A 27,329-nucleotide genomic window follows, 5' to 3' on the forward strand; every position below is an offset into this window, starting at 1 on the left:
CCTAGTCCTAAATAATGACTGAATCTATTTTTTAGACCCTTACCCGACTCTAAATCTAGTGAAATCACACCAAAATAGCTCTCAAAATATTTGAGTCCAAATCGAATCTTCAGATCAAGTCGAAAAATGTACACTCCTAACTGAAGTAGTACAAAATTATTCACCTAGGCTCTGTTTGTTTGCAGTCTTAACCAACAATAGACAGAGAAACACAAAGACAGAACAATACAAAGGCATGAACATATATAAAATTTTTATTTTGTTTGACAATACCATACACTATAGTACACAGAATTCACATTTATATCAAAATAATAAATTTATCCTCACCAATAATATTATTGTATCCACCGCCACCATCATCCACAATCATTGCCATCATCTATTACCATCATCATCATCTATAATTACCAAAAAATTCATTGTTAGTAAATTTTTTTTTAACAATCACTATTTATCTAAAAAAATGACAGGGAAGGCAGAAATAATAATCATAGTAACCATAACCAAAATTAAAAAATTATAAAAAATGATAGAGACAACGAAGACGGTGACAGAGTAGCGGAGGAAGGTGCTACGATTTGTTAGGTCAAGAACGATAGACTGCAACGGCACTAGGACTTGCTGTGTCGGAAAGATTGGACGACACTGCAACTTGCTATGTCGCAAGGTTGGATGGTGAGGGCGAAAGATTCGGAAGAGTGGCGACAGCAATGTGGAGACGACGCAGATATGAAAAACACAAGGGAAGAAGAGTGCAGAGAGAGAGAGAGAAAAGGTCTTCGCAGGAGGGGAGCATGACAATAGCGATATCAATAGTGAATAGAGAAAATTTAGGAAGAGAAAAAAGAATATAGGATCATTAGAAATGAGAAGTAAAAAAGGGGTTGAGTGACATAGATTAAAGTAGAAATAAGATTAAAATTATTGAAATTAACTAGAAATAAAAAAAATTGTGTCTCATAAATTATGTTTCGTGTCTCAATTTAAAAAAAAAAACACACTAAAAATATATATTTTGTGAATATCTATATACTACTGTATTTACTATAAATTTGTGTTTCAATAAATAAATAATAAATATATACCAACATATTTATGTATTAGCGTATGTATCTAAAATTTAAACAAACAAACAGAGTCTTATTGTTTAACTAATCGGCCTGATCTTGAGTGCTGGCTGCAAAGTTCAAACCCAAAATTTCGCTTTTTATTTTTAATATGGAGGAAGGTGTGGAGTGATATAGCGTTATAGAGAATAAAGGTGATTTTCCTGCATGTGGTGTTAGGGGGCTGAAATTGGACCGATAAATTTAGAGTAAGGAACTCGGACGGTCCAATTAGAGGAAATCTACAAAAAATATTTTTTTAATAAAATTTGGTGGGTCTGTTTTGATTTAAAAAAAAAAGAAAAATCTAAAAACGGAGGATCCGTTTTCATTTAAAGAAAAATAAAAAAAAAAACAAAAATTGTAAACGGAAAATCCATTTTCAATTAAAAAAAAGTGTAAACGGAGAGTCGGATTTGATTTTAAATTAAAAAAAAAAAACAAAAACTACCAATTTGTAGTTAACAAATTTTTTAACAAAATACTTGAATGGTTCAATTTTTTCATGTGAGATTTCACATCTATGTCTAACACCTGTATACACCATAACCAAACACAACTCACACACTCCTCCCATATAAAAAAAATTAGCCCCAAAATTTCAAACTAACGGAGAAAGTTTAACTACTTTCTGAATTCTATATAGATTTTTCCTTTTCGTTAAAAAAAGAGAAAGCTGAGGGCCCCTTGTCTCCGAATTATGGCACCACTAATTACACTTGCAGAGACTCACGTGGTATGGTGGTATCCCAACTCCGTCCATAAACATGAGTATAACAAAATAAAAATAATAATAGGATTATTTATGGTTATGTTTGGTTTAAGAATTAAATACAGGTTGGTTTAATTTATACGTGGCCTCCGCCTGGTTCTTATCTTCCTTTGGACGGAAAGTTCGCTTCGGCTTTGAGTACGAGAACGACATCTTTCCGATGCTACATTTATTTGCCTCAACTCAATTGAAGACAGCATAATGTATATCATATTTCACCACTATAGTCCAAAGTGGAGTAACTCTAATTTCAGCCCACTCTCGTTATGTATGTACAGAGAACAACTTGAAAATATTGTATTTTACTAGACATTAGGAATCCTAAGATATTTTCTGAGGGAAAATGTTTGAAAACAAAAATATTTTAATTTGATTTATATCACTTTCATATACTATATTTCTTATACCTCACGCACTAATCACAATTTGAATTGTTACTAATTGAATAATTTTTTTATACGGTCATTGTAATAAAGACTAATAAAATAATATCTTTAATTAGTATTAATATTAATTTTTTTTTAAAGTCATCAGTGATATAAATCACTGTATAGCTTTAAAATTTCATTTATGTGTTCACAGTGAAAGAATATTATTCTGATTTTTTAATCACACATTAATAATAAATCAGTTATGCATTTAATATTATTTTTAGAAAATAATTTGGTTGTTTTAATGAGAGATTTAAATAATAATAATAAGAGAAATTCTCCGTATACAAGCATTTTTTTATACAAGTCTTTACAAGTTATTATATTAGCGCGCTTGAACGTTACTGCACGTTCTTCTTCCTCTTCCTCTTCTTCTTCTTTTCTTTCGTTTCTTACTTTCTCTTTCTCCTTCTTCAACCGTTACTGCACAATTTCACTGCACCATCTTCTTCTTCTTGCTGCACATTCTTCTTCCTCTTCCTCCTCTTCTTCTTCTTCTTTTCTTTCGTTTTTTGCCTTCTCTTTCTCCTTCTTCATTTACGTGCTTTTCTCTTTGTTTTCTTTTTTCGTTATTCTTGATTTCCATTATTTTTTGATATCAAGCTCTGAAATCATTTTTGAAGAAGAAGAAGCAACAGAATATGAGGAGGAGAAAGAGAAAGAGTTCTGAATTATGCATAAAGTGTCCTTTAGGTGTATTTTCTATAATCGTTTGGGTGTATTTTCTAAATCGTTGGGTGTATTTCTGAAGTTCATTATTTTCAAAACGATTTCAAAGCTTGATTTCAGAAACCATGAAAATCGAAAAAAAAGAAGTAAGAATACCAGTAATAAACGAGTAAAACAACTAATGAAAAGGCAAAGAGAATAACGAAGAAATATTGTTTGGGTGTATTTTCTATAATCGTTTGGGTGTATTTTCTATAATCGTTTGGGTGTATTTCTGAAGTTCTATTATTTTCAAAACGATTTCAAAGTTTGATTTCGGAAACCATGAAAATCGAAAAAAAAGAAGTAAGAATACCAGTAATAAACGAGTAAAACAACTAATGAAAAGGCAAAGAGAATAACGAAGAAATATCGTTTGGGTGTATTTTCTATAATCGTTTGGGTGTATTTTCTATAATTGTTTGGGTGTATTTCTGAAGTTCTATTATTTTCAAAACGATTTCAAAGTTTGATTTCGGAAACCATGAAAATCGAAAAAAAAAGCAAGAATACCAGTAATAAATGCAAGTAGAACAACTAATGAAAAGGCAAAGAGAATAACGAAGAAATATCGTTTGGGTGTATTTTCTATAATCGTTTAGGTGTATTTTCTATAATCGTTTGGGTGTATTTCTGAAGTTCCATTATCTTCAAAACGATTTCAAAGCTTGATTTCAGAAACCATGAAAATCGAAAAAAAAACGAAGCAAGAATACCAGTAATAAACGCAAATAAAACAACTAATGAAAAGGCAAAGAGAATAACGAAGAAATACATGGAGGAGGAGGAAGAAGAAGAAGAAGGAGAAGAAGAAGAAGAGGAAGAGGAAGATGAGTTGTTCATAATCCACGGTGAGTGAAGAAGAAGAAGAAGAAAAAGAGGAAGAGGAAGAGGAAGAGGAAGATGAGTTGTTCATAATCCACGGTGAGTGAAGAAGAAGAAGAAGAAGAGGAAGAGGAAGAGGAAGAGGAAGAGGAAGATGAGTTTTTCATAATTCACGGTGAGTGAAGAAGAAGAAGAAGAAAGAGGAAGAGGAAGAGGAAGAGGAAGAGGAGTCGTTCATAATTCACGGTGAGTGTAGCGCTTTGGAAACTAAATAACGCATTAAAAGACTCTAATGTGGAGCAACTTGTAAAACTTGTAAGTCAAAAAGACTTGTATGTGTAGCAAGCCTCTAATAATAATAATAATAATCTATATACATTGAGTGTTCTATTAAAAAAATGAATCTAATGGCATCTTTTCATATGACGTTTTTTGACGGAGAAAATTACTCATTTGGCTAATTTTTTTAGACATAAAAAAGATGGTATGTAATTTATTATAATAATTAATTGGTGTATTTTTTTATATAGATTTTAATACTTTTAAATTTTAAATAATAAATCAGATCTTTAAATTTGTAGAATAATAAAATTTAGGTAAAGTACTAAATTAGTTCTCTATGTTTTGATTTAATTCAGTTTTAGTTTTTAAAGTTTAAAATAGGAATATGCATGACCCGGCCCAGTCCAAAGCTCGAAGGTTCAACTCGGCTCCAAACACTTTTGGGGCTAATTTGGTGTGATTTCACCAGGTCTAGAGCCGGGTAAGGATCTTAAAAATAGATTCGGTTATTATTTCGGATCGGGTCCGAACCATGGCTCAGGTCACCCGAAATCGGCCCGGTGGCCCGGTCATTATATACAATTAATATTTTGTGTTATTAGTGATGGATGATAACTATTCTTATGTGGAATTTAAGTATTGTAAACCTTAATATTTTGTGTTATTAGTTATTATAAGACTATAAGTTAATATTTTATGTTTAAAATGCATAAGATTTTAGACTAATTAATGCATAATATTGTGATATTTGTATTGATTTAAATATTTGGTGTTGTTAGACAATATTAGTATTGATTATGGTTATGCTTTAATTTTAGAGAAGAGTTGGTTCTTGTTATATTTTTCTAAGTGAATTTTACCATGTCAAATAATGGTTGGAGTCTTGAAAATTTGGATATTTTCACATGCTAGTTTATAAGAAGGTATCAACGTAATATAATGTTAATGGCCCGGTTTTCACCCGGTTTTTACTCGATATAATCGTGGCTCGAATATAGATTTCATCGGGTCTAAGATCGGGTTCAGGTCTAATAAATAGGTTTGGTATATATTTCGGGTCGGGTCTGAGTCACATCAAACCCGATTTCACCCGGCCCATGCACACTTTAAAGTATCATATTTAAATCTAAAAACTTTTTATTTAACTTTAATGTAGTCCTACCGTGAGTTCAAGATTAAATAATTAATGAAATGTTACGTGACAGTAGTGTAAGAAGAATGTCGATAATTTAAAGAAGATATATAAGCTTGAGAGGTTCAAAATTAACAGCGGATGCATCTCCGCGAGCCGCTAGCCTTGGTTCAAGTACATGAAAAATATTGTTGAGAACTCGCTTTTCGCGAAAAAGTTTGTTGGCGGCAACGAGAACAAAGGCATCGTCACCTCCATTGCGGGAACATCCCTCAGCAACCAAAGAGGTTGTTTATGAGTTTTCTAAATTTGAAAATTGAGTTTCGTTAATTATTTAACTTTGACTTTATGATAGGACTATATTGAAACTAAATAAAAATTTTTTGAATTCAAATAAGATATTTTAAATTTTAGGGACCAAAACAAGATTAGATCCAAACATAACGGACCAATTTAGTGCTTTATCTTAAAATTTGTAGAGAAATTTGAGAATTAGATTTCTTAGTGTACAAATTGAAGAGTCCGATTTATGTTAAAATAACTTTTTTCTATCATAAAGCAAATTAGACAGTTCAATTTACACATTCAAAAAGATTTTAATACTGAAATATAAATCTAAAGGTCAGATTTATATGTTTAAAAGATTTAAAATAAAAAAAAAACTTAACTCTAAAATTTGTATGTTTAAAAAAATTAAAAATTATATATCTGACTCTTAAATTTTTTATTTTCGTATAAAAAATATACCAAATCTCAACATTATTAAAAAATATGACTAAAAATACAACACCAAAATTAAAAAACGTACTCATTCACCTCTTCAAATTATATAAGTGTCAAATGAGAATTTTGTTAGTGATAATTTTTTATAAAGTGAAAGATTTTAACAATTCTTGAACTCATATAATGAAAAGATTTTTATTATCTGATTTTAAAGATTTTAAAGAGTATAAAAATTCTCACAAGCGTTAATAAAGATATGGTTTTAAATTATTTTAATATTTTTAATTGATATTTATATTTATGTATTTTAATTAATTCTAATATGATCAATTAAAAGTCTTATTTAAAATTTGTTTAATATTTTTCATATTTTATTTTTATTTTTTATTTTTATCAATCAGTATGTAAAAATTATGAGTTGTATAGTAAAATTTAAAAAAAAATATTTTTAACATAATATCTATAACTTTACATTTATAACATCTATAATTTCATATTCATAATATCCATAATTTTATACATATAATTTTATAACATCCATAATTAATAAAAAAAATATCAAATACTTAAATCAACATCCATAAATTTATACAGATAACATCTATAAATTCATACACATAAAAAATATATTAAATACTTAAAATTAATTTATTCGATTTACAATTTTACTCATAATTAACATCCATAAATTCATATACATAACATTGATAGTTAGGTACACATAACATTTATAATTTCATATTCATAACATCCATAATTTCATAAATATAATGTTCATAATTAATAAATTTTTATAATTAATATTATTAAATTTCAAACTATATATTTTATTGTATATTTTAAATTATTTTACATGTGCTCTAATAGACTATGATTTTAATTATTTAATATTTTTATTTGATATTCATATGTATGTTTATTTATTGATTTTAATATGATGAGTTAATAATTACTTTTAAAAATTTGTTCTTTAATTTAGTTTATATTTTATATTTTATAATAGTCTATATATACAAATATGAGTTGTATAGTAGAAATTGTTAAAATTCTTTATACATTTTTTTTTGAAACATAGGAAGCTCAACACATTAAAATGGAGCATAAAATAAAGAAGAAGACACACAACGAGCTACCAACCAAACCAACACCTAACACCCCAGACCTATCAACAGCCTCCCCCAGAATCACCACCACGCCATTCTGTATAGCTCATCACCGTCTTTGTGTGGATTACCTCCAGGCTTGCTCTTGTATTCTTAAAGATTCGTGCATTCCGTTCCAACCAAATGTTCCAAATAACTGCAAAAAACACTGTCATCCACATCTTCTGCCCTTGTTGTCTATTATGCAAGCCATGCCAGCTTTCAAACATTTCCCTAATGGTTCCAGGGATCACCCACTCTCTACCTAGTGACCTCAACCACTTACACCACACCTGCCAAGCTACCTCACACCTAAGGAATAAATGCTCAGCAGATTCTAATTCCTTAGTACACAGTGCACACAAACTATCCCCCAGAATGTTGACTCCTATTTTACCCAGCCGCTCCTTGGTGTTAACTCGATCAACTAGCACAAACCACCCAAATAGCTCAATCCTCGGAGGAACAAAACCTTTCCAAACGGAGCTCGTGAAATTATAACTCGTTATTTCAGCCGAAAGAGTCTCCGCTTGTATAGCCTGTATCACAGAACGAGTAGAGAAAACACCTTTATTGTCAAACTTCCACACCACGCTGTCCTCCCGACCTGATGACAACCTCACTGGCCTTAACCTCTCATGCAGCTGATTGACAAGTTCTAGCTCCCATTGAAACAACTCCCTCCTTCATTGGAAATTCCAAATCCAATCAAGCCCATCCCAAAAGCCACAGTCCCCAATTAGAAGTCCTTGCTGGCTTGAGATAGAGTATAGTCTCGGATAACTCCCTTTGAGAACACCCCCTTGAATCCAGTTATCTTCCCAAAATCGGGTTTGCATACCATTGCCTATTTCCATTGCCAGTCCACTTACCATTTTATCCCGAATCCGCGGTTCTTTTATATTCAGCTGACAAATGTCCCTCCAAAGCCCTCCTTTTACTTGTAAAGGCTGAGTTGCCAACATTACATTCAGGTTCAACTTGTTACACGAACAAACAATCTTCTTCCACAGCGGGCAATCCTCCTTTGAAAACCGCCACCACCACTTAAACAGGAGCGCTGTGTTCCTTAGCATTGCATCACCAACCCCCAAGCCCCCCACCTTTTTTGGAGCCTGTACTAGCTCCCACTTAACCATAGGTATACCAGAGTTACCATTCTCCTTACACCACATAAAGTTCCGTTGTAGAGTGATCAGCTTGTCCGCCACGGCTTTCGGCATCTTATACAGACTAAGATAATATATGGGAAGACTATTCAGTACTGACTTGATAAGGACCAGCTTCCCTGATTTATTCAACACCTTCGCTTTCCACAAGCTAAGCTTCTGTTCCACCTTATCAATGATTGGTTTCCAAGTCTTTACCAGCCGCGGATTTGCACCTAAAGAAATTCCCAAGTATCTTACCGGTAGAGCAGCTTGCTGGCATCCCAGTATTCCACATGCCTGATCAATCCATCTTTGCTCATAGTTCACCGATATCAGATTCGATTTTTCAAAATTGATGCTCAGCCCCGACATCAACTCAAAGCACCGCAACAGTCTCTTATAGTTAACAATTGTTTCACTCTCCGGCGGGCAGAACAAGATAGTGTCATCCGCGAACTGTAAGTGTGACAGTTCAATATGATCTCCCCCTACCAGCAGTGGAGCAATGCGTCCGTTCCTGACAGCTTCCCCCAACATCCGATGCAAAACATCAACCACTAATACGAACAGCAGGGGAGAGAGCGGGTCCCCTTGTCTTAGTCCCCTCTCCATCTTGAATGGCTTAGACGGTGACCCATTCACCAAGACTGCCATGGTAGCCGTAGTAACACCCTCCTTCACCCAACTCCTCCATCTTTGGCCAAAGCCCATTTTCTGGAGCACAATGTCAACAAAACTCCATCGCACTCTGTCATAGGCCTTTTGAAAATCCAGTTTGATAATGGCTGCTGTCTTTTTCCGGGTCTTCAGCCAATGAACCGTCTCGCAGGCTATGAGGGCGCCATCATGAATTTTCCTTCCCTTAACAAACGCAGTCTGAGTCTCTCCGACCAACCCCGGCATCACAGCTCGCATTCTTCTCACCAACACCTTCGAAATCACTTTATACACACACCCCACCATACTAATTGGCCGAAAATCCTTCACCTCCTTTGCACCTTCAAACTTTGGAGCTAGTGTCACCCAAGTGACATTGGCATCCGTTGGCATCTTCGCACTTTGAAAGAACCCCAATACCGCAGCAATGAAATCCCGCCCAATGTCCTCCCAACATTTCTTTATGAAGTTCATGTTATACCCATCACTCCCTGGGGCCTTGGAGGATTCGCAGTCCCACACAGCCTCCTTGATTTCCTCCTCCATTGGCATTGCTTCTAACGCTTTAGCCTCAGCCCTATGGATACACTTTACTAAGCCATCCCTGATTCCAATCCTCGGAACATATTCTTGTCTATATAACTCCTTATAGAATCCTCGAATCGCACCTTTTATTCTCGCCTGATTCCGCACAAGTCTTCCATGTATCATTAGTGCGTCGATCCTGTTATTCCGTCTTCTGGCTGAGGCAATGTTATGAAAGTATCTGGTATTCTTATCCATGTTTGCAGCATGCTTAGATCGAGACATCTGTTTCCAGTGCAATTCCTTTCTAATATACCATTTTGAACAAAAGCTCACAAGCGCCTTCCGTCGAGCCTCTGTTGTACCATCATAAATTCCATCACTGACTAAATTGTCTAGCCTGGTAAGCTCCTCCTCAAACCTCAGAAGTCTCTTATCCATGTCCCTGAAGTTCTCCTTGTGCCATTTCCGCAATGGTTCTGTTAAAGCCCTCAGTTTGCACGTGAACTGCGCTTCTCCGAGGCTTTGCCATTCATCCTTCACCATTCTCAGAAACCTGTCATGCGTAAACCAAGAATCCAGACTTCTGAACGGTCGAGGTGCCCCTCCGAATCTTGTCCCTTCCAATATCAATGGACAGTGATCGGATAGCCCCCTTGGGCCACCTTTTATCCTAATATCCGGAAACTGCTCAGTCCATTCAATAGTCACTATCACTCTATCAATCCGACTACAAGACCGCCCCCTAAACCATGTAAACTTCCTATCCGTAAGAGGCAAATCAATCAACTGCATGTCATGCACCCATCCCTTAAACTCTTCCGATGATGCCGGCAAGCTAGTAACTCCTTTACGCTCCTCAACTTGTAAAATTTCATTAAAGTCCCCCATAAAACAGAACGGAACCTGACACATCCCTACCACATAACTCAGTTCCTCCCACACCCCCCTCTTTGCCTCCCTCCCATGCGCCCCGTACACCAAACAAAAAGCACAGTAAAAGTTGGTCCTTGTTAATATGCCTTCAACACACAGCCACCTCTCACCTTTATATCTGTGACGGACTTGAAACACTCCATCATCCCAAATTAATAACAGACCCCCCACCGTTCCTACAGCTTCCACAAAATCCCAACCAGCATTACTAGATCCCCAAAGCCTTGCAACATCATATTTAGTAATCACTTCTTTTTTTGTTTCAACCAACCCCAACATGTTCAATTTATATTTACTTTTCAAAGACTTCAGCATGCTCATTTTACCGTCCCCCTCCACCCCCTAATATTCCAACTGCCCACAATCATTTAAATAAAGTTTTGCTCACCTTTTGTTTATTTTTTGGCCGACTCCTTCTCGCCTTTTCTTTCTGCTTCGCTAGCCTTCTCTTTGCTGCTATTTTCTCATTTTGTGCTTGTAGAATCGCCATAATGTCTTCTTCCTCATCGTATAAAACCGCTCCCGATTCCACAGCCAGTGCCCAGGTTGCTTGGTTTTCCTGGCTCTGCACTCCCTGCGTCCCCTTGTACTCCTCCCCTTCTACATGACCACCTAGGCCCAGCTCATTCCCTGCTCCACCCCCCCGGGTGTCGCTATTAGCAGCCACCCCCAGTATGTCTCCCTCTGTGTTGCCTTTTGCTTCTGAGGTTCCACCCTTCCTCGTTTTTCGGCTTAGGCTCGTTTGGGAACCATCATCGTGGAGACCGGTCTCACCACCACCGTGCTGCGCCCCTTGTATCTGCCGGCGATTTGCTTCCCCCACCCTCGTCCCCTCATGCGCTACACCGCCACAATCCAACTCAACACCAGCCTCCTCAGTCAGCCCTACTCCCTCCACCTTCTCTTCCAAAACCTGGATCCTATCCTCCAACGAGCCCCTAGCTGTGTGCCTCACCTCTCCCTCCTCAAGTTCCTCCTCCTCTTGGCACCCCAGCCTCTCTTGCAAACCTACCATTTGCGCCGCATCACCCAGATCCCGTGGGACCTGCCGGATCATAAGACTACCCGACCCGGCCTTGCCCCCAATGGAGAGAGGTCCATGGACCGTTGCATGCAGTAGACTAGCCTGGCCCAGCCCAACAGCTGGCTCCCTTAGCAGGCGCGTTTCGTACACAGTCAGCCTCCCATCTACCCCCTGATTTGCTATTGGGCCAACTGAAGACAAGCCCACCCCTCTACAATAACCCGCACACGCCCCAGCCTTGTAACACACCTGATGGGCCTCGTCATACATACCATAAGTACCAGCCCATTCCACATGATCTCCTCTCACACCTCCACAAACCTGCATAACCGTATTCTCCGACTCCCCCTCATGAACCACCTCACACCCCTTAGAATCTGCTACTCCACCTTCCTTGGTACTATCTGAATCTGGTACAACCATATCCTTTTTGAAATTCAAATACTCAACGTTCACATCATTCAAAAAGACATCAGAAGTTACTATTCTGCCCTCTCCTTGCGCAGCCTCTGTAAGCCTGTCGGAAACCAATTCTGCCGCCGGATCCCAGCTACCCACCCCTTTTTCCAGGGCCGTGCCAGCGGCGCCAGAAGCTGCATTCTCATCATAGCCACTTCTGCTTCTCTCCATACTGACCGCAGCATCCTCCTGGCAGCCTACCTCCTTCACAAAAATCCCAAATGCTGTCTTCCCAACAACAATTTGCATCCATTCTCTGATTGCATCGAACACCCCCGTCTCAACTTGAATCCTTCCCACTGTGAAGGAGGCTTTTTCCCCAGTAATTACATCACACTGAAGCACATTGCCCCACTGCCCTCCTATTTTCTTGAACGTTTCCGGCGACCATGCATGCAAAGGAATTCCGTAGCACTCCAGCCACGTTCTTCGAGTAGTACAACGTTCCGATTCCTCCCAACGCGAGATCCTATGGAAGACTTGCAGCAAAGTATCCATCTTGAACGTAAACACACCCTCCGAATGCTGCACAGTATCAAATATTAACAGGACTTTGCACGCCCTGATCTCCCGGACATCCACAATGTGAGGTATATTTTTAGAGACCACCCTCTTCACTGAGCAGAGGTCCACGGGTGCAATGTTTGTCCCACTAAACTCCTCGCCAACCATTCCATATTTGGTTCAACTATTGGCACATCAATTCTTTTCATATGTCCACTCCCCTTTGTGGCAGTCTGATGTTCTCGCACTTGCTGTTCCCCAAAGGATTTGTCAGCCGCAACCCCGTTCCCATGATAAGACGCCCCTGCTACGCCTCCATTCTTACGTACGATTTCCTTCCTCACTGATCCACCCATCGCTTGAGATTGTCTTCTATACTTCGCTTCTCCAACGGTAATAACCTTCCCCCGTAATCTCCAGTGGTTCATTTCTGCGATCGCCTTGAGGGCGCCCCCTTTTGTCGTGTAACGAACAAAAGCAAACAGGTAAATCGATCCACTCTTTCGTTTCCGGGCAAGATATATGTCGTTAATTCTTCCTGTCCAACAAAACAAGTGATGTAATTCTCTCCTAGAGATATCATCCGATAGGTTGTCCACGAATACAGAGAACGAAGAATTTTCCAAGCGATGATATGTATCCCTATTCCAAATTCTGGTATCCTTTGCTGTTGACTGTATTCCTAACGTACTCCCTCCCCTAGAGTACTCACCTCTCTCAGCCTCTCTGTCCCTCATGATTTTTTTTTTAACGTGTCGAGTTCATTGTCAACAAAACAATCATACTTTGATATACTTTTTCATTGTAATTTCTCAATCTTTTACTTTAACGTTGTAATGTGCATCTTCAACCATATTTCTACCTTTAATGCACTTTAAATTCATTGTAATTGAGGAAAGAAGGAATTGTATAATTGTATGCCTCCATAGATGTTAAGAAAAGAGACCAATCTTATTTTAAGAGTAGAAGGCTTGTTCTTTTCACCATTACTATTTTCGAAGAAAAAATTCAGATTTTTTATCTCTAAAATTCTTTATACATATAACATCTATAATTTTAAACACAATATTCATAATCAACGAATTGGTATTGATTTATTATTATTTATTTATTATTTTATTTTGTAGGTCACAAACTAATAATTTTATATGTTTGATTTTAATAAATAGAGATCGATCAAATTTAAAATATTTTATTTTTTATAAAATGTGTTGATATGTTTTTTTTAAGATTAATGATATAAAAATTTAGAATTTTTATTTAAAAAATTATAAAATTATGAATATAATAATAAAGGAGAGTTTTTTGGAATTTGATTTATATTAAATTTAAACTAACCTTTAGTATAATTAAATAAAAAAATTATAAAAATAGTAATTGTGTCAATTAAATTAAGAGTGTGATTCTCTTATAAATAAAAGTATTATTAATTATATATTTTTATTTATTATATTTTGGCTAATCAGTAACATTATTTTTCTCAAAGTAAAAGAATAAAAGCAGTACTCCCAATAAGAATGACACATTTAACAAAATTCGTACTATCAATAATTCAATATTTAATTATTATAGTACTTGTATAATTTTAAGATTATTATTTTATTAGTCTTTATAGTTTTGCTAAATTTTTAATTAGGTCTCTATATTTTTTTTTCAATTGGATTCTTATATCATAACAAAATATTAAAATTAACAAAATATTATATTAAACAAAATAGAATATTCAATCGAGTAATAGATATATTCATTTTATTTAATAAAATATTCTATTAATATGATAGAATTCTTACAATTTTTGTCATGAAAAAAATTTAATTATAAAATTTAATATAATATAAAAATTTTTATTAAAAAAATATAAAAATCTAATTAAAATTTTCATAAAATTATAAAAATCGAGAGGTTTAAACTTAATTTCAATCACTTTAAAAATAATATTTTATGAAAAAAACATTCATTTTAGTCACCACAACTACGACCCAAACTATGGACGGATTTAAATTTAAAGGTGTGGGCCCCACTCAATTTTCATAAATTTTCATGTAGCGTATAGAAAAAAAATTTATTTGCCCCTATTGAAATAACAAATTTGACCCCATTTAAATTTTTTTTCTTAGTCTACACTCCACAACCATATAAAAATAAAAGAAAAGATTGGCTCTATTATGACAGCATGCACCATGTTATAAAAATATTATATTAATTATTTAATAAAAAACAATTAAATATATAATATTAAAAATAAAAAACAAAATTAGTAATCTAAATTTAAATCTAAAAAGATCTTTTTTTTTCTCTTGTCTCTAATATTATTTTTTTATTATTATTTTTTCTTTTAAAGTTAGATTCACTTTAACTTGTTACAACTATATCAATTGGCAAAAATTTTTCTGTTATGAATTTTATAAAGAATTGACTTTCGTAATTGTATGAAAAATGAACTTTTAAATGATTATTTAGTATCATATATAAAAAAAGTCATTTGCTCAAATGGTAAAGATAGAAAAGTCAAAGGAGAATGAGAGCCAACATGCAAAGGCCACTAAATTTAAAAAAAAGAATAGCGAGGATGATCAGGAAGAGGAAGTGCATGAAGTCTTCGTAAAAAAAATTGTTGAAGGCTTTTCAATTTGGTCATCAGAGATGATGTCAAAGCTAAGCTAAAAAAAGATTGGTAGGACTCTTTAATAGTTAAACTATTAGGCAGAAAGATCTGTCTGCTTGCTTTAAAAAGGAGATTGGAGGTAATGTGAGCTAAAATGAAAAGCATTAATGTGATAGACATAGGAAATGATTTCTTCTTTATTCGTTTCATAATTTTAAATATCTCAATTTCACATTTATGGAAGTTTTCTGAAAGATTTTGGATCATTACCTAGCCGTTCAGCTATGAAAACCTGATTTCAATCCTTACAACACTCAGATAGAAACCATTGCATCTTGGATCAGACTACCAGGCCTTACAATTGAATACTACAATAGTATGATATTGAAAAAATTGGTAACATTGTTGAGAGAACCCTAAAGGTTGACACAAATACATTTCAAATCTCCAATGGTAAATTCGTAAGGATTTGCATTGAAGTGGACTTGTAGAAACCACTTGTATCTAAATACCTCATTAATGGGGTACTTCATACTATGAAATTTGAAAGGATACATCAAGTATACTTTGTTCGTGGTAAAGTTGGGCATGAGAAGAATGATTGTCCACAATTGAAGAAAGCTGTAGTGAACCAAGGAAGTATGATGAAAAATGAGAGAACGGAAGAGCCATTAAGGGAGAAAAATGCTGCTAACGGTGAAAAAAACGTGCTGGAGAAGGAGAATGGTAAAGGAATAATTGTGGAAACATAGAAAAATTATGGACCTTGGATACTTGTACAACGTACAACACGTGACAAAAAAAATAATAAAACTGGCAAAGATACAAGTAGTGGGGCGTCCAAAAAAGGGAAAGAGCATAGGATTGTGGAGACAACAACATTTTTCTCTAGGTTTGCTGCGCTATAAAATGATGAGGTTAATTTCCATTCAAATTATTGAAAAAGCCAAAACCAGCCCATTAATAAAAAAAATGTGCCAAACCTAGCCTTAACCCATCTAGGTTTGTCACCACTAAAGTCCAAGAAGGAAGCAAAATTTTTACAAGCAACCAGCAACAATAGCCTAACCCAAGCTTGACCCACAATAGCAACAGAAGTAACAAACAATCTCACCTTTTCATAACCATCGCACACCCAAACCCTTCCAATATCGATAACACTCTGAACTAGAACATGCAAATTTATCCCCAATCTCATCATTTCAAAGAGAATTAGACTGCAATGAAAAATGATACCCCTTCACAGATGTTACAGGTGGTGGAATCAGTCCTGGACGAAATAAATTTGGACAAACCGCCTAATTTAGCCCCCCAGGTTTTGAATCATTGGAATCAAAGGTTTTGATAGAGCTTATAGACAAATTTGAAAAAGAAAATAGAGGCAATGAAGCCATGATTCTGGAAAACCACAACGAGATAGGGGATGAGATGCAGTCCAGTGATGGGACTTGCCCCTCTCTTGGTTAGATATTTTGATGAGCTTTAAATGTGTTGTATTTTGCTATTTTTTATTTTGTTTTAATCTCCTATCTATATGAATATTCTTTCCTGGAATATCAAAAAGTGTGCGAATAAGTTTACAATTCACACACTCAAAGAGATTGTTAGTTAGCATAGGCTCGACATTACTGTGTTAGTTGAAACCAAATGTAGTAGAGATACTGCCAATAGAGTTATCAAAGATATGGGATTCATGCATAATATTCTGAAAATGGCGATTGGCTTTGTGGGTGGAATATGGGTATTATGGAATAGTGATGGCCTGAGATTGAGGGTTGATATTTCTCACCAACAGTTTGTTCACCTAGAAGTTAAAGACTTAAAAAAAAGAGTGTGGTACTTGACAGCAATATATGCCAACCCTCATCCCCAATAGAGGCACATCTTATGGGAAGCTTTGAAAGATATAGTTAGAGATGTAAGGAAGGAATGGATGTTAATTGGTGACTTCAATGATATCATAGAAGAGATAGAGAAAAAAGGAGGAGCGCCTATTGATAGCACAACTTGTAACTAGTTTTGAGGATAGATTGAGGAGTATTGTTTAATTGATCTGGGATTTATAGGCTCCAAGTTTACCTGGATTGATGATATTAGAGAAGGCAAAGGAAAGACCTTTAAGAGACTAGACCGTGCCTTAGCAAATTCATCATGGAGACTTATCTTTTTAGATGTGATTGTGAATGTTTTTCCAAGAGTGAATTCTGACCACCACCCCTTTTAAGTAGATCTTAAACCAAAGTGATTTGATAGAGATGAAAATCTATTTCGTTTTGAAGTGATGTGGCTAACTCACCCAGATTTTGCAGATTTCATACAACACTGTTAGAGAAATGATTATCAATTATGAGAGCACTAGAATCACTTAGAGGCAACCTTAAAACTTGAAACATTGAGGGGTTTGGGCATGTAATGAAGAAGAAAATAAGAATCCTCAACTGCCTTTAGGAAATTTAAAATGCGGTATCCTATAGCAATAATATGTTTCTCCAGGATTTGGAGAAAGAGTTGAAACATGAATTGAAGACTATCTTGAACCGTGAAAAAAGTTTTTGGTTACAAAAATCCCACAACAGTGAATTGTAGAGGAGGAATAAAAATACGAGATACTATCATACAAAAATCATTATTATAAGAAGAAGAAATAGAATTATCAAGTTGAGAAGGCAAGATGGCAGCTGGTGTGAAAATAGTAAAGAGTTGATGGAATTTACCTGAAACTTCTATAAGGACCTGTATAAAAAAATGATGTGAATAGGGCGCCCTTAAATACCAATTGTAAATTTTCCATAATAAAAGAACATGTTAACACTAGTATATATTAAGTGCTCCTGGCTTTGATGTCATTAAAACTTCCCCTATAGGCTCTATAAAAGCTTCAGGTGAAGACGATTTTTCAGCCTTATTTTTTAAGAAAAAGTGGTAGACTTTGGGGCACTCCTTTGCGCACTTTATCATTTTTATATGGAATAACCTAAGTGAAATTGCAAGTGTAAATTAGACTCTCTTGACACTGATACCTAAGAATAATCAACCAGAATTTATAAATCAATTTCGACAAATATCTTTGTGCAATGTGGTATATAAAATCCTTATAAAGATTCTGGTGTAAAAGCTAAAATCCCTTCCGAATGATAAAATTTCTCCTTGTAGTTAAACTTTTCTCTTGGTCGTATTATACATGATAACATAATCATCACAAAGGAAATGATACATGATATGAGAAATATGAAAGGAAAAAAGAAATTCACAACCATCAAAATTGATTTAAAAAAAGCATATGATAGATTAAGTTGGATTTTTACTAAGATGTCTTTTAGAAGAAATGGGTGTAAGTAAGAAGATCGTGGAGATTATAATGAACTGTGTTACATCTGTCTCTTACAAGGTCCTTTAGAACAGGTGTATAACATATGCATTTATCCTTATCTACAACATTAGACAATGTGACCCTTTGTTTCCGTATCTTTTTGTCATTGCTATGGAAAAACTATCTCACATGAGTGAAGATAGAACTATCAAAGGGGCTTGGAAACCAATGCGAGCTAGAAGGGATGACTTATTGCTTTTTGCCGAAGCTTTATGGCAGCAAATGAAAATGCTTTTAAGCACTCTCAGCGTGTTTAGTAAAGCATCGGGATTACAGATAAATGTGGCTAAAACATCTATACTCTACTCTAAAGCTTTTACAACAGCAGAGAGAAGTGCAATAAATAGTGTGTGCACTTCAAGGAAGTCCATTGTTTAGGACGCTATTTGAGGGCTATGATCTCGAACTCGAAAAAAATAAAGAACAGTTTCAAGATGATTATAGAGAGATTTAAAGAGAAGCTTAAGAGATGGAAAGTAAGATGCTTGTCTATGGTAGAGAGAATCACTTTAGTCTAATTAGTCATCAATCCTTGCCTCAACTTTGATATGGCTCACACTAGGAGAAACTCCAACAAAATTTTATGTGGAGAAAGAAGAATAACAATAGAAAACTGCACGCTGTTAGCTAGGAAAGAATGTGCAAACCAAAAGTTCAGGGGAGCTTAGGGATTTGTAAGCTCAATCTTATTAATAAAGCTTTCCTTATGAAAACTTTGTGAAAAACTTTGACAGAGCCAAATTCTTTGTGGGTCAATATGGTATACGCTAAGTATGGTAGAGGACAAGACTTAATATCTAATATTATCTCTCACCTCTCGAATTCTCTCTTCTAGAAACAACTAGTTAAAGTATGGAAAAGTATAAGAGAACATATTGGCTATAATATTGGTGATGGTCGCAAAACAAATTTTTGGAGTGAATGGTGGGTTAAGGGTGAAGACAAGCTTATTTTAAAGATTACAACTGAGCTCGAAGAAGATATGATGGATGATAAAGTTAGCGACTTTGTCCTTCAAAATGGTGAGTAGAATATGAACCTTTTGAGGCAATTCCTTCCTAATGACTCTATAAATAAAATAAGAGCTTTGTTGCCACCCAATGATAAAATGGGTGAAGACAAACCCTTTTGAAAAGGAACAAGCAATGTTAACTTTATTGTGGCAAGTGCTTACTTTATGATTACAAAAGAGGAAGGATAGGAATATATGGCATAGAAAATTATCTAGCAATGGAAAGGTCCATAGTGCATAAAATTCTTTATGTGAATGATCCTTCACAAGAGACTATTGACTGCAAGTTGAAGAGCAAAGCTGTTTGGAAGCTATCCGAACTGCTACCTCTATGACAGACAGCAACAAAACGCTCCTCCACGTGTTAAGATATTGCACATCGGCGACTAAAATCTGGGTACGTATGGTGTATCCCCAAAACTTATAGTTTTCCTTAGAACTTCCTTTGATCTATGGATTAAATGGAACCTGACTTCGAAAATTGGCACCTCAAAAGAGGAAACATAATTATCGTATTTCATATTAACTTGCCGGAAAATGTGAAACTGGAGGAAAAGAAAAATTTTCTCTGCTCCATATAAAAGACCAATCTATGCTATGGACTCCGATCAATAATTTCATTTGTCCAAAGCATCTATGAGGCCTTTAAAAAGTATACCCTGCTGTAGAATCTTAGAAGAAGAGTTGAATGCCACATAAAATGGAGACCTCCTCTTTCAGGGTGGATAAAAATCAATTCGAATAGAACTTCTGTGAGTAACCTTGGCATTGTAGGGTATAGTAAATTAATAAGATATGACCAGGGGCACTGGATAGCGGAATATATGTTTAACGTTGGGACTGTACAACATTTAAAGCAGAGCTGTGGGGAGTGGTTAAGTGTTTGGAGATTGCATAGGACCTGGAACTTAAAAGAATTGAGCTTGAAGTAGACTCCAAAATTATATATACTCTCCTAAATAAACAGAATATCTCAGTACATCCAAATACTTTAGTAAGAAGAATCAGTCAACTCAAGCAGTGAAATTGGAGGCTATCTTTTGTGCATAATTACAAAGAAAAAAAATTGTGCAACAGATTTTCTTGCTAGGAGGAGTCTTAGCTTAAGTGAGGATTTTCATTTTGTTGATAACCCTATTCAGAAACTTTGTGAAATCATTGATGATGATGCTAAAGGAGTCTTATTACCCTGTGTAATTTTAACTTGTAATCTCTGGGCTTTGCCCCGTTTGTTAATTAAAAAAAATAGTTTACTGACGAAAAAGATATTTGTATGAGTCTCTATGCTCAAGTCAAAAGAATTTTTGAGATAAAAAATAAGAGTATTAAAGACTTGTTTGGGTAAGCTTGTTTTAAAAAACAAAGAAAATTTTTTCAAGTTATCTTTTATTAAAAGATCTTTTACAAAAGTAAAAGTAATTTTATATTTAGATATCTCATATAAAAAGATCTTTTGATCTATTAATTATGTTTGAGAACAACAATATAAAAGTATTTTTTATTATTTATTATATGAAAAATATTTTTTGTTTAAAAAAAAAATAGAAATGGTATCTTTTCAAAAAAATTTTTTAGTATTTTTATTTTTGCTATAAGAAATTTCATTTTCCTAACTAATATTAATATTTTTATTTTGTTTTTGTTTTTTTTTTCTTTTTGTTGTCCACAGTATCCCCCAACCCGACAAGTCAAGAACTAATCCGTCGCGGATCTGAACTCTATTTAAGGGTCTGCCGCGGCTAATGAATTGCTGCATGCACAAGGCGAGATTCAAACCCTTAACACTTGTTTAAGCGGATGAGTAAGCTAAACACTTACCAACCCAAGTTGGTTATATTTTTTAGTTTGTTATATCTCATTTCTCGGCTCATGATCTTATGTGAATGTGAAATATTTTTTTTTAAACAAAATAACCTACATACAGGCCCAAGTAATAATAACAGACAATAGTGAAGGCCCAATGAGTTGCGACTCCACGGAAGAAGATTAGGCTTAATTCGGCTCAGTCCATCCATTTAAGGCCGAAAGTCAACGGACAGAAATAAAGGTAAAACTTAAAAAGTCAAGAAGTGGAAAGAGAGAACGAAATCCAAGTGAGGGTAGGAGTTGAGTTGAGTTCAGTTTTGACTTTTGAGTGTCGGCAACGGAAAGAATCAACAGAATTTGTGTGGATCTCTCCTTAATAATAATCAAACCATGGAGTCTCGTATTTTTCATTCTCCTTACGTTCATGTCTTTAACTGCACTCCATTAATAATACCCACCGGAGCCTTTGTTTTAGATCAGAGACAGACAAGTATTATGGAATATATATGTGGTAACATTAATTGACACCCACTTCTATTTTCTGCACTCACTCCCTCATATCCTTTTATTTTTCTATTTAATTAATTATTATTTTATTATGTTCCTTAACTAGCAACATTATTAGTTGTTGTTGTCCTCCTCTCCTTAATCATGCCACCCTTGATCTCTTCTCTTTTTTGTTTCACCCTCCTAATAAGTATATAATCGCGTGTTGTAACATGAATGTAATTTCAGCTAAGTTGATCCAATTAGTCATCATTACCCATAAACTCATAATAAATATACGATATTTATGGATCAAAAAGCAATATCCACCTAACTATGAAAAACCTTGTAATCCAAGTCTCATACACATACATGGAATTAAAGGTAATGTTATTATTATAAAATTAAGGAACAAAACTATTATATTCTTTCTCAACCCTACGAACCTTAGGCTTCCAGTCCAATTCAAGCATAGCTTATCTGCAAGACAAAGCAAATGGGAACTAAAAGCAAAACAAAATTCACAAAGACATCAATTCCTACTCCACCTTTTCTCCATTGTTGGTATTATTATTTGAAAGGGTCTTGATAATAATAATAATAATATTCAGTTGTGAAATTCAGATGATCATGTGGTTTAGACAATAAACAAAGCACAACTGGGAAGAAGACGCTAACAGCTTTCACACATTTTTTTAGACTAGTTTGGAATTGGATTCCCCACGTTTTTGAACTTTCATTTTTTCTATTGGTTTAGTTTGTTGGCCCCACAATTTTCCGTAGCTTTCACACTCAAATTTGGTGAGCCAATGAGTACATATATTGAGAGACTGTAGGCCTACTGCTTCACAAGAACAGCACAGCCTTCAAATTGTTCTGAAAGATTTGCTGATTATAATTGTTGAATTGGCTTACAGGTATGGAGACTTTAAAGAAGATTTTTGCTTGTTCTGTTGAATTTCTCTTTTCTTATAAGAAATGCTAGGAGGTCAAGACTTTTAGCAGAAAAAAACAAAAAAATAGCAATTGTCTAGTGTTAGCTTAAATACAAGAAAATATATATATTAGCCGCATACCATTTCTCTTTTCTTATTATTTAATTGCTAGCACATAAGTTGTAATAACTGCGGTAGATGCTTGCATGTTAATAGGGACCATTGCAGCAATTAAGAATTTAAGATGGTAGTATATGGTAGATGACATATTATATTATAGTATAAGTAGCATATGGTACATGAGACATTATTTTAATGCTGGTGATGTTTTACTCATCTAAAGGACAAAACATTCAAGTGTTTTGTATTAATTTTCTTCTACAAAAATTAGATGATCATGGAAATAGTTGGTGTAGAGATTGAGATTCTAAACATAAGATATGATTATTGTTTCACATAAAACCTCTGAAAAGTATGCATGTTCCTAACTATTTTCTGATATTGTTTTCTTTGGCAGATCATGGAGGGAAAACACTCTGTTCCAAGTATGACCAAGCCTACTAATATCATACAAAATCATGACTTCTCTGAAGGGCTAAGCTTTTGGCATCCGAATGGCTGCGACGGCTATGTTGCTTCAACTGAACCAGGTCCTCAAGGAGGAGTGACAATGACATTAGGTGCTAAACATGCTGTTATCACAAACAGAAAGGAATGGTGGCAAGGTCTTGAGCAAGATATCACCGGAAAAATCTCTGTCGCTTCCGCTTATGCTGTTTCGGCCAATGTTGGAGTAGCTGCACTTTCTGAGGGATCTGCTGATGTTCTAGCTACCCTGAAACTAGAGTATCATGGTTCTGATGCAAGCTACCTGTTCCTTGGGAGGTACATAATAATTTTTATAATCTCATTGTATTCTCTTTCTTGTTCTATCAGATACATTTACCAAAATGATTACAAGATTGACCATTATTTTCCTACAGAACTTCTTGTACAAATGGTAGCTGGGAAAATCTGAAAGGGACATTTTCATTGTCAACTATGCCTGATCGAGTTACATTTTATTTGGAAGGACCTGCTCCTGGAGTTGACCTTCTTATACAATCAGTAGAGATTACCTGCTCTAGTTCAAGTGATATTGAGGATCATGTAATTTTCCATTTCTGAATACTGTTACATCTTTGCAAAAATTATAAATCTTAGTGAAAATTCTAAGATATTTAACAAACTTGAAGCACATACATACTGAAATGAAATAGTTACCACATCTTCCATTGCAAGTAATCTCTTTTAAACTCACTAACTTGTGATGAATTGTCCTCCTTTGTTTTATAATAAAGGCAAAAACAACAGGAACTTTGTCAACTGAAGATGATAACATCATAATAAACCCACAATTTGATGATGGCCAGAATAACTGGTCTGGAAGAGGCTGCAAGATCGCAATACACGACTCACTGGGAAATGGAAAAGTCCTTCCCAAGGTTGGAAAATTCTTTGCAGCTGCAACAGAACGCACCCAAAGCTGGAATGGAATTCAGCAGGACATTACCGGACGGGTGCAGCGCAAGCTCGCCTATGAACTCTCTGCTTTGGTTCGGATATTTGGAGGCAATGTGACTTCTTCTGATGTCCGCGCAACTTTATGGGTTCAGAATCCGGATTCTCGAGAGCAGTATATAGGAATTGCCAAGTTAGTAGCATTTTATGATTGTGTACTTTCAGAAAACAAGATTACTTGATCTTAAAACTACCTCAAAATTTATTTCAATTGCTGAACAAAGATCATGTTTTACCAAAAGTGTGCAGGCAACAAATCAAGATTGGGTTCAATTGCAGGGAAAGTTCCTTATAAATAATTCCCCATCAAAAGTGGTTGTTTATTTAGAAGGTCCCCCAGCAGGCATTGACATTCTTGTCAATACTATTGTTATAAAACATGCTCCCAAGACACCTCCATCAACGCCACCAGATTTTGAGGTTCAAAATATTTCCAGTCAAACACATTTATTTATATTAGCATTATGGACGATTGTGTATATATGTTTCAAGAACTTAAAGAGTGGCCTTGTGTTTGCAGGATGCTCCTTTTGGGATTAATATAATTGAGAATAGTAATCTGGCTAATGGCACCAATGGATGGTTTCCCCTTGGTAATTGTACTCTGAGTGTTGGAACCGGTTCGCCACGTGTGCTTCCACCAATGGCAAGAGACTCTCTTGGACCTCACGAATCGTTGAGCAGCCGCTATGTCCTTGTAACGAACCGCACCCAAACATGGATGGGGCCTGCTCAGATGATCACTGAGAAATTGAAGCTGTTCTTAACATACCAAGTGTCTGCTTGGGTGAGGATTGGTTCAACAGGATCAGTTGGTCCTCAGAATGTGAATGTTGCCCTTAGTGTTGACGATCAGTGGGTGAATGGAGGACAGGTTGAGGTTGCTGATGACAGATGGCATGAAATTGGTGGATCATTTAGAATTGAGAAGCAACCATCAAAGGTTATGGTTTATATTCAAGGTCCTGCTTCTGGTGTTGATTTGATGATTGCTGGACTTCAAATCTTCCCTGTTGATAGACAAGCAAGGTTTAGATATTTAAGGAGGCAGACAGACAAGGTAACATTCCAGATTCCATGCTTATTCTGTATTATTCTAACATACCTATCTTCATTAGAATTGAATTGGAAAGTTCTAAATATCTCTTATCTCTTGCACTTGAATTGAACTCGGTAGGATGTAATGCCTTATCTTTATTTGTTATGTCATGATTTGCATTGTAAGAATCCTTTTTTCTGTTTCTCATTTGTTGCTCTCCAGGTTCGAAAGCGCGATGTAATCTTGAAATTCTCTGGGCTGGAGGACATAAGTGGTCTAGGAACTTTGGTTAAAGTGAGGCAAATACAGAACGATTTTCCAATTGGAACATGCATCAACAGAACAAACATTGACAATGAAGACTTTGTTGACTTCTTTGTGAAGCATTTTAACTGGGCTGTGTTTGGGAATGAGTTGAAGTGGTATTGGACAGAACCACAACAGGGGAATATCAACTACAAAGATGCTGATGAAATGTTAGACTTATGCCTCAAGAACAAGATAGAAACCCGCGGCCACTGCATCTTCTGGGAAGTAGAAGGCACAGTTCAGCAGTGGATCAAATCACTGAACAAAGACGATTTGATGAAAGCGGTCCAAAATCGGTTAAGCAGCCTCTTGAATCGGTACAAGGGGAAGTTCAGGCACTATGATGTTAACAATGAAATGCTGCATGGTTCATTTTATCAAGACAGGCTTGGTAGAGACATAAGAGCAAACATGTTCAAGACAGCACACCAATTAGACCCATCTGCTACTCTCTTTGTGAACGATTATCACATTGAAGATGGAAACGACACAAGATCAACACCAGAGAAATACATTCAACAGATTCTTGATTTGCAACATCAAGGTGCACCAGTTGGTGGAATTGGAATTCAAGGACACATAGATAGTCCTGTGGGGCCTATTGTTTGTTCTGCACTTGATAAATTAGGGACTCTTGGTTTACCAATATGGTTCACTGAGCTTGATGTTTCTTCAAGAAATGAGTATGTTAGAGCTGATGATTTGGAAGTTATGATGAGGGAAGCCATGGCACACCCTTCAGTAGATGGCATAATGCTGTGGGGATTCTGGGAATTGTTTATGAGCAGGGAGAATTCACACTTGGTGAATGCAGAAGGTGATGTTAATGAAGCTGGAAAAAGGTTACTTTGTCTTAAACAAGAGTGGTTGTCTCATAGCCATGGCTGTGTTGATGATCAAGGACTATTCAGCTTCAGAGGCTTCAGTGGAACATACAATGTTGAAGTTGTAACCTTATCTAAGATTGTTTCAAAGACATTTGTTGTTGATAAAGGTGACTCTCCTTTGGAGGTAGAGGTATCCTTTGACTAGTAGTGTGCTGCTTTTATTTGTGAATTCCATTCATTTCTTTTAAATAAAATATAATTTTATTACCAAAGAACTCACTACTCTCAATGATATATATACAAATTTTTTGATCATCCCGTGCAATGCAATACACAGGGTACATCCTAGTTATATTAAATTAGTATTTTGATAAATATTAATTTGTATATTAATTCATTATATATGAGAGATAAGACAACAAAAAAAAAAAGAAAAGAAAGAAATCATATATATATCTATTATAAATAACAGAGAAAAAGAGTTTTTAAATGAGAAGATTAGCAAAAAAATATTGGTTTAATTTTTATTGATTTTGTCATTTTTATCAAGCGTAAAATCTAATACCTTGATTTAGCGATTTAATTTTTTACCTTTTAATTTTTTTTTAAAAAAAAAAAATTTAAGTAAACTATCATTTTTACTTCTGAAAGATGAACTTTTATTAACAAAATTATTTGGACCCTAAAAAATTATTTAAAATTTTTAAAATACCTTTTAATAGAATCTAACTCTAACTTTTTTTTTTTTTTTAACTCTATACCACGGCTTCCCCAATTCTAAACTTCACCACTATCACTCTCTTTCAAAAGCTTCAACAAAGGTGAAACCTGTTGTGATAAGTCCAAAAGGACGTGGATGCCAATTTTCCCTATGAGAAATGAAGCTATATTATTCTCTCTCCCTTTATACACATAGCAATAATAAAAGCAAATGCTATTCTCTTTCTCTTTACTTTTTATACTCATTTCTATCTTTATATATATATTTATGCAATTCTCT

The 27,329-nt window shown here is 35.1% G+C and overlaps 1 protein-coding gene across 2 annotated transcripts; it reads left to right on the forward strand.

The window, feature by feature from the left end:
- The first annotated feature begins 22,371 nt into the window (after window positions 1-22,371).
- Window positions 22,372-26,594, forward strand: LOC130943767 (endo-1,4-beta-xylanase 1-like). 2 transcript variants are annotated; one of them, XM_057871782.1, is made up of 7 exons: window positions 22,372-22,576; window positions 23,112-23,479; window positions 23,578-23,743; window positions 23,935-24,287; window positions 24,397-24,574; window positions 24,675-25,214; window positions 25,416-26,594. In XM_057871782.1, exons 2-7 carry the CDS (start codon window positions 23,115-23,117, stop codon window positions 26,532-26,534), a joined length of 2,721 nt encoding a protein of 906 aa, XP_057727765.1. In that variant the 5' UTR covers window positions 22,372-22,576; window positions 23,112-23,114; the 3' UTR covers window positions 26,535-26,594. The 2 variants fall into 2 exon arrangements, with proteins under 2 accessions (XP_057727765.1, XP_057727764.1); XM_057871781.1 differs by lacking the exon at window positions 22,372-22,576 and adding an exon at window positions 22,796-22,841.
- The last annotated feature ends 735 nt before the right edge of the window (window positions 26,595-27,329 follow it).

Source organism: Arachis stenosperma, chromosome 8, assembly GCF_014773155.1.
Source record: "Arachis stenosperma cultivar V10309 chromosome 8, arast.V10309.gnm1.PFL2, whole genome shotgun sequence".
Taxonomy (NCBI): domain Eukaryota; kingdom Viridiplantae; phylum Streptophyta; class Magnoliopsida; order Fabales; family Fabaceae; genus Arachis; species Arachis stenosperma.

Coding starts and splice junctions, on each gene's coding strand:
- LOC130943767 (XM_057871781.1), top strand. Junction 23,744..23,934: donor CAAGTGATATTGAGGATCAT/GTAATTTTCCAT, acceptor TTTATAATAAAG/GCAAAAACAACAGGAACTTT. Junction 25,215..25,415: donor TAAGGAGGCAGACAGACAAG/GTAACATTCCAG, acceptor GTTGCTCTCCAG/GTTCGAAAGCGCGATGTAAT.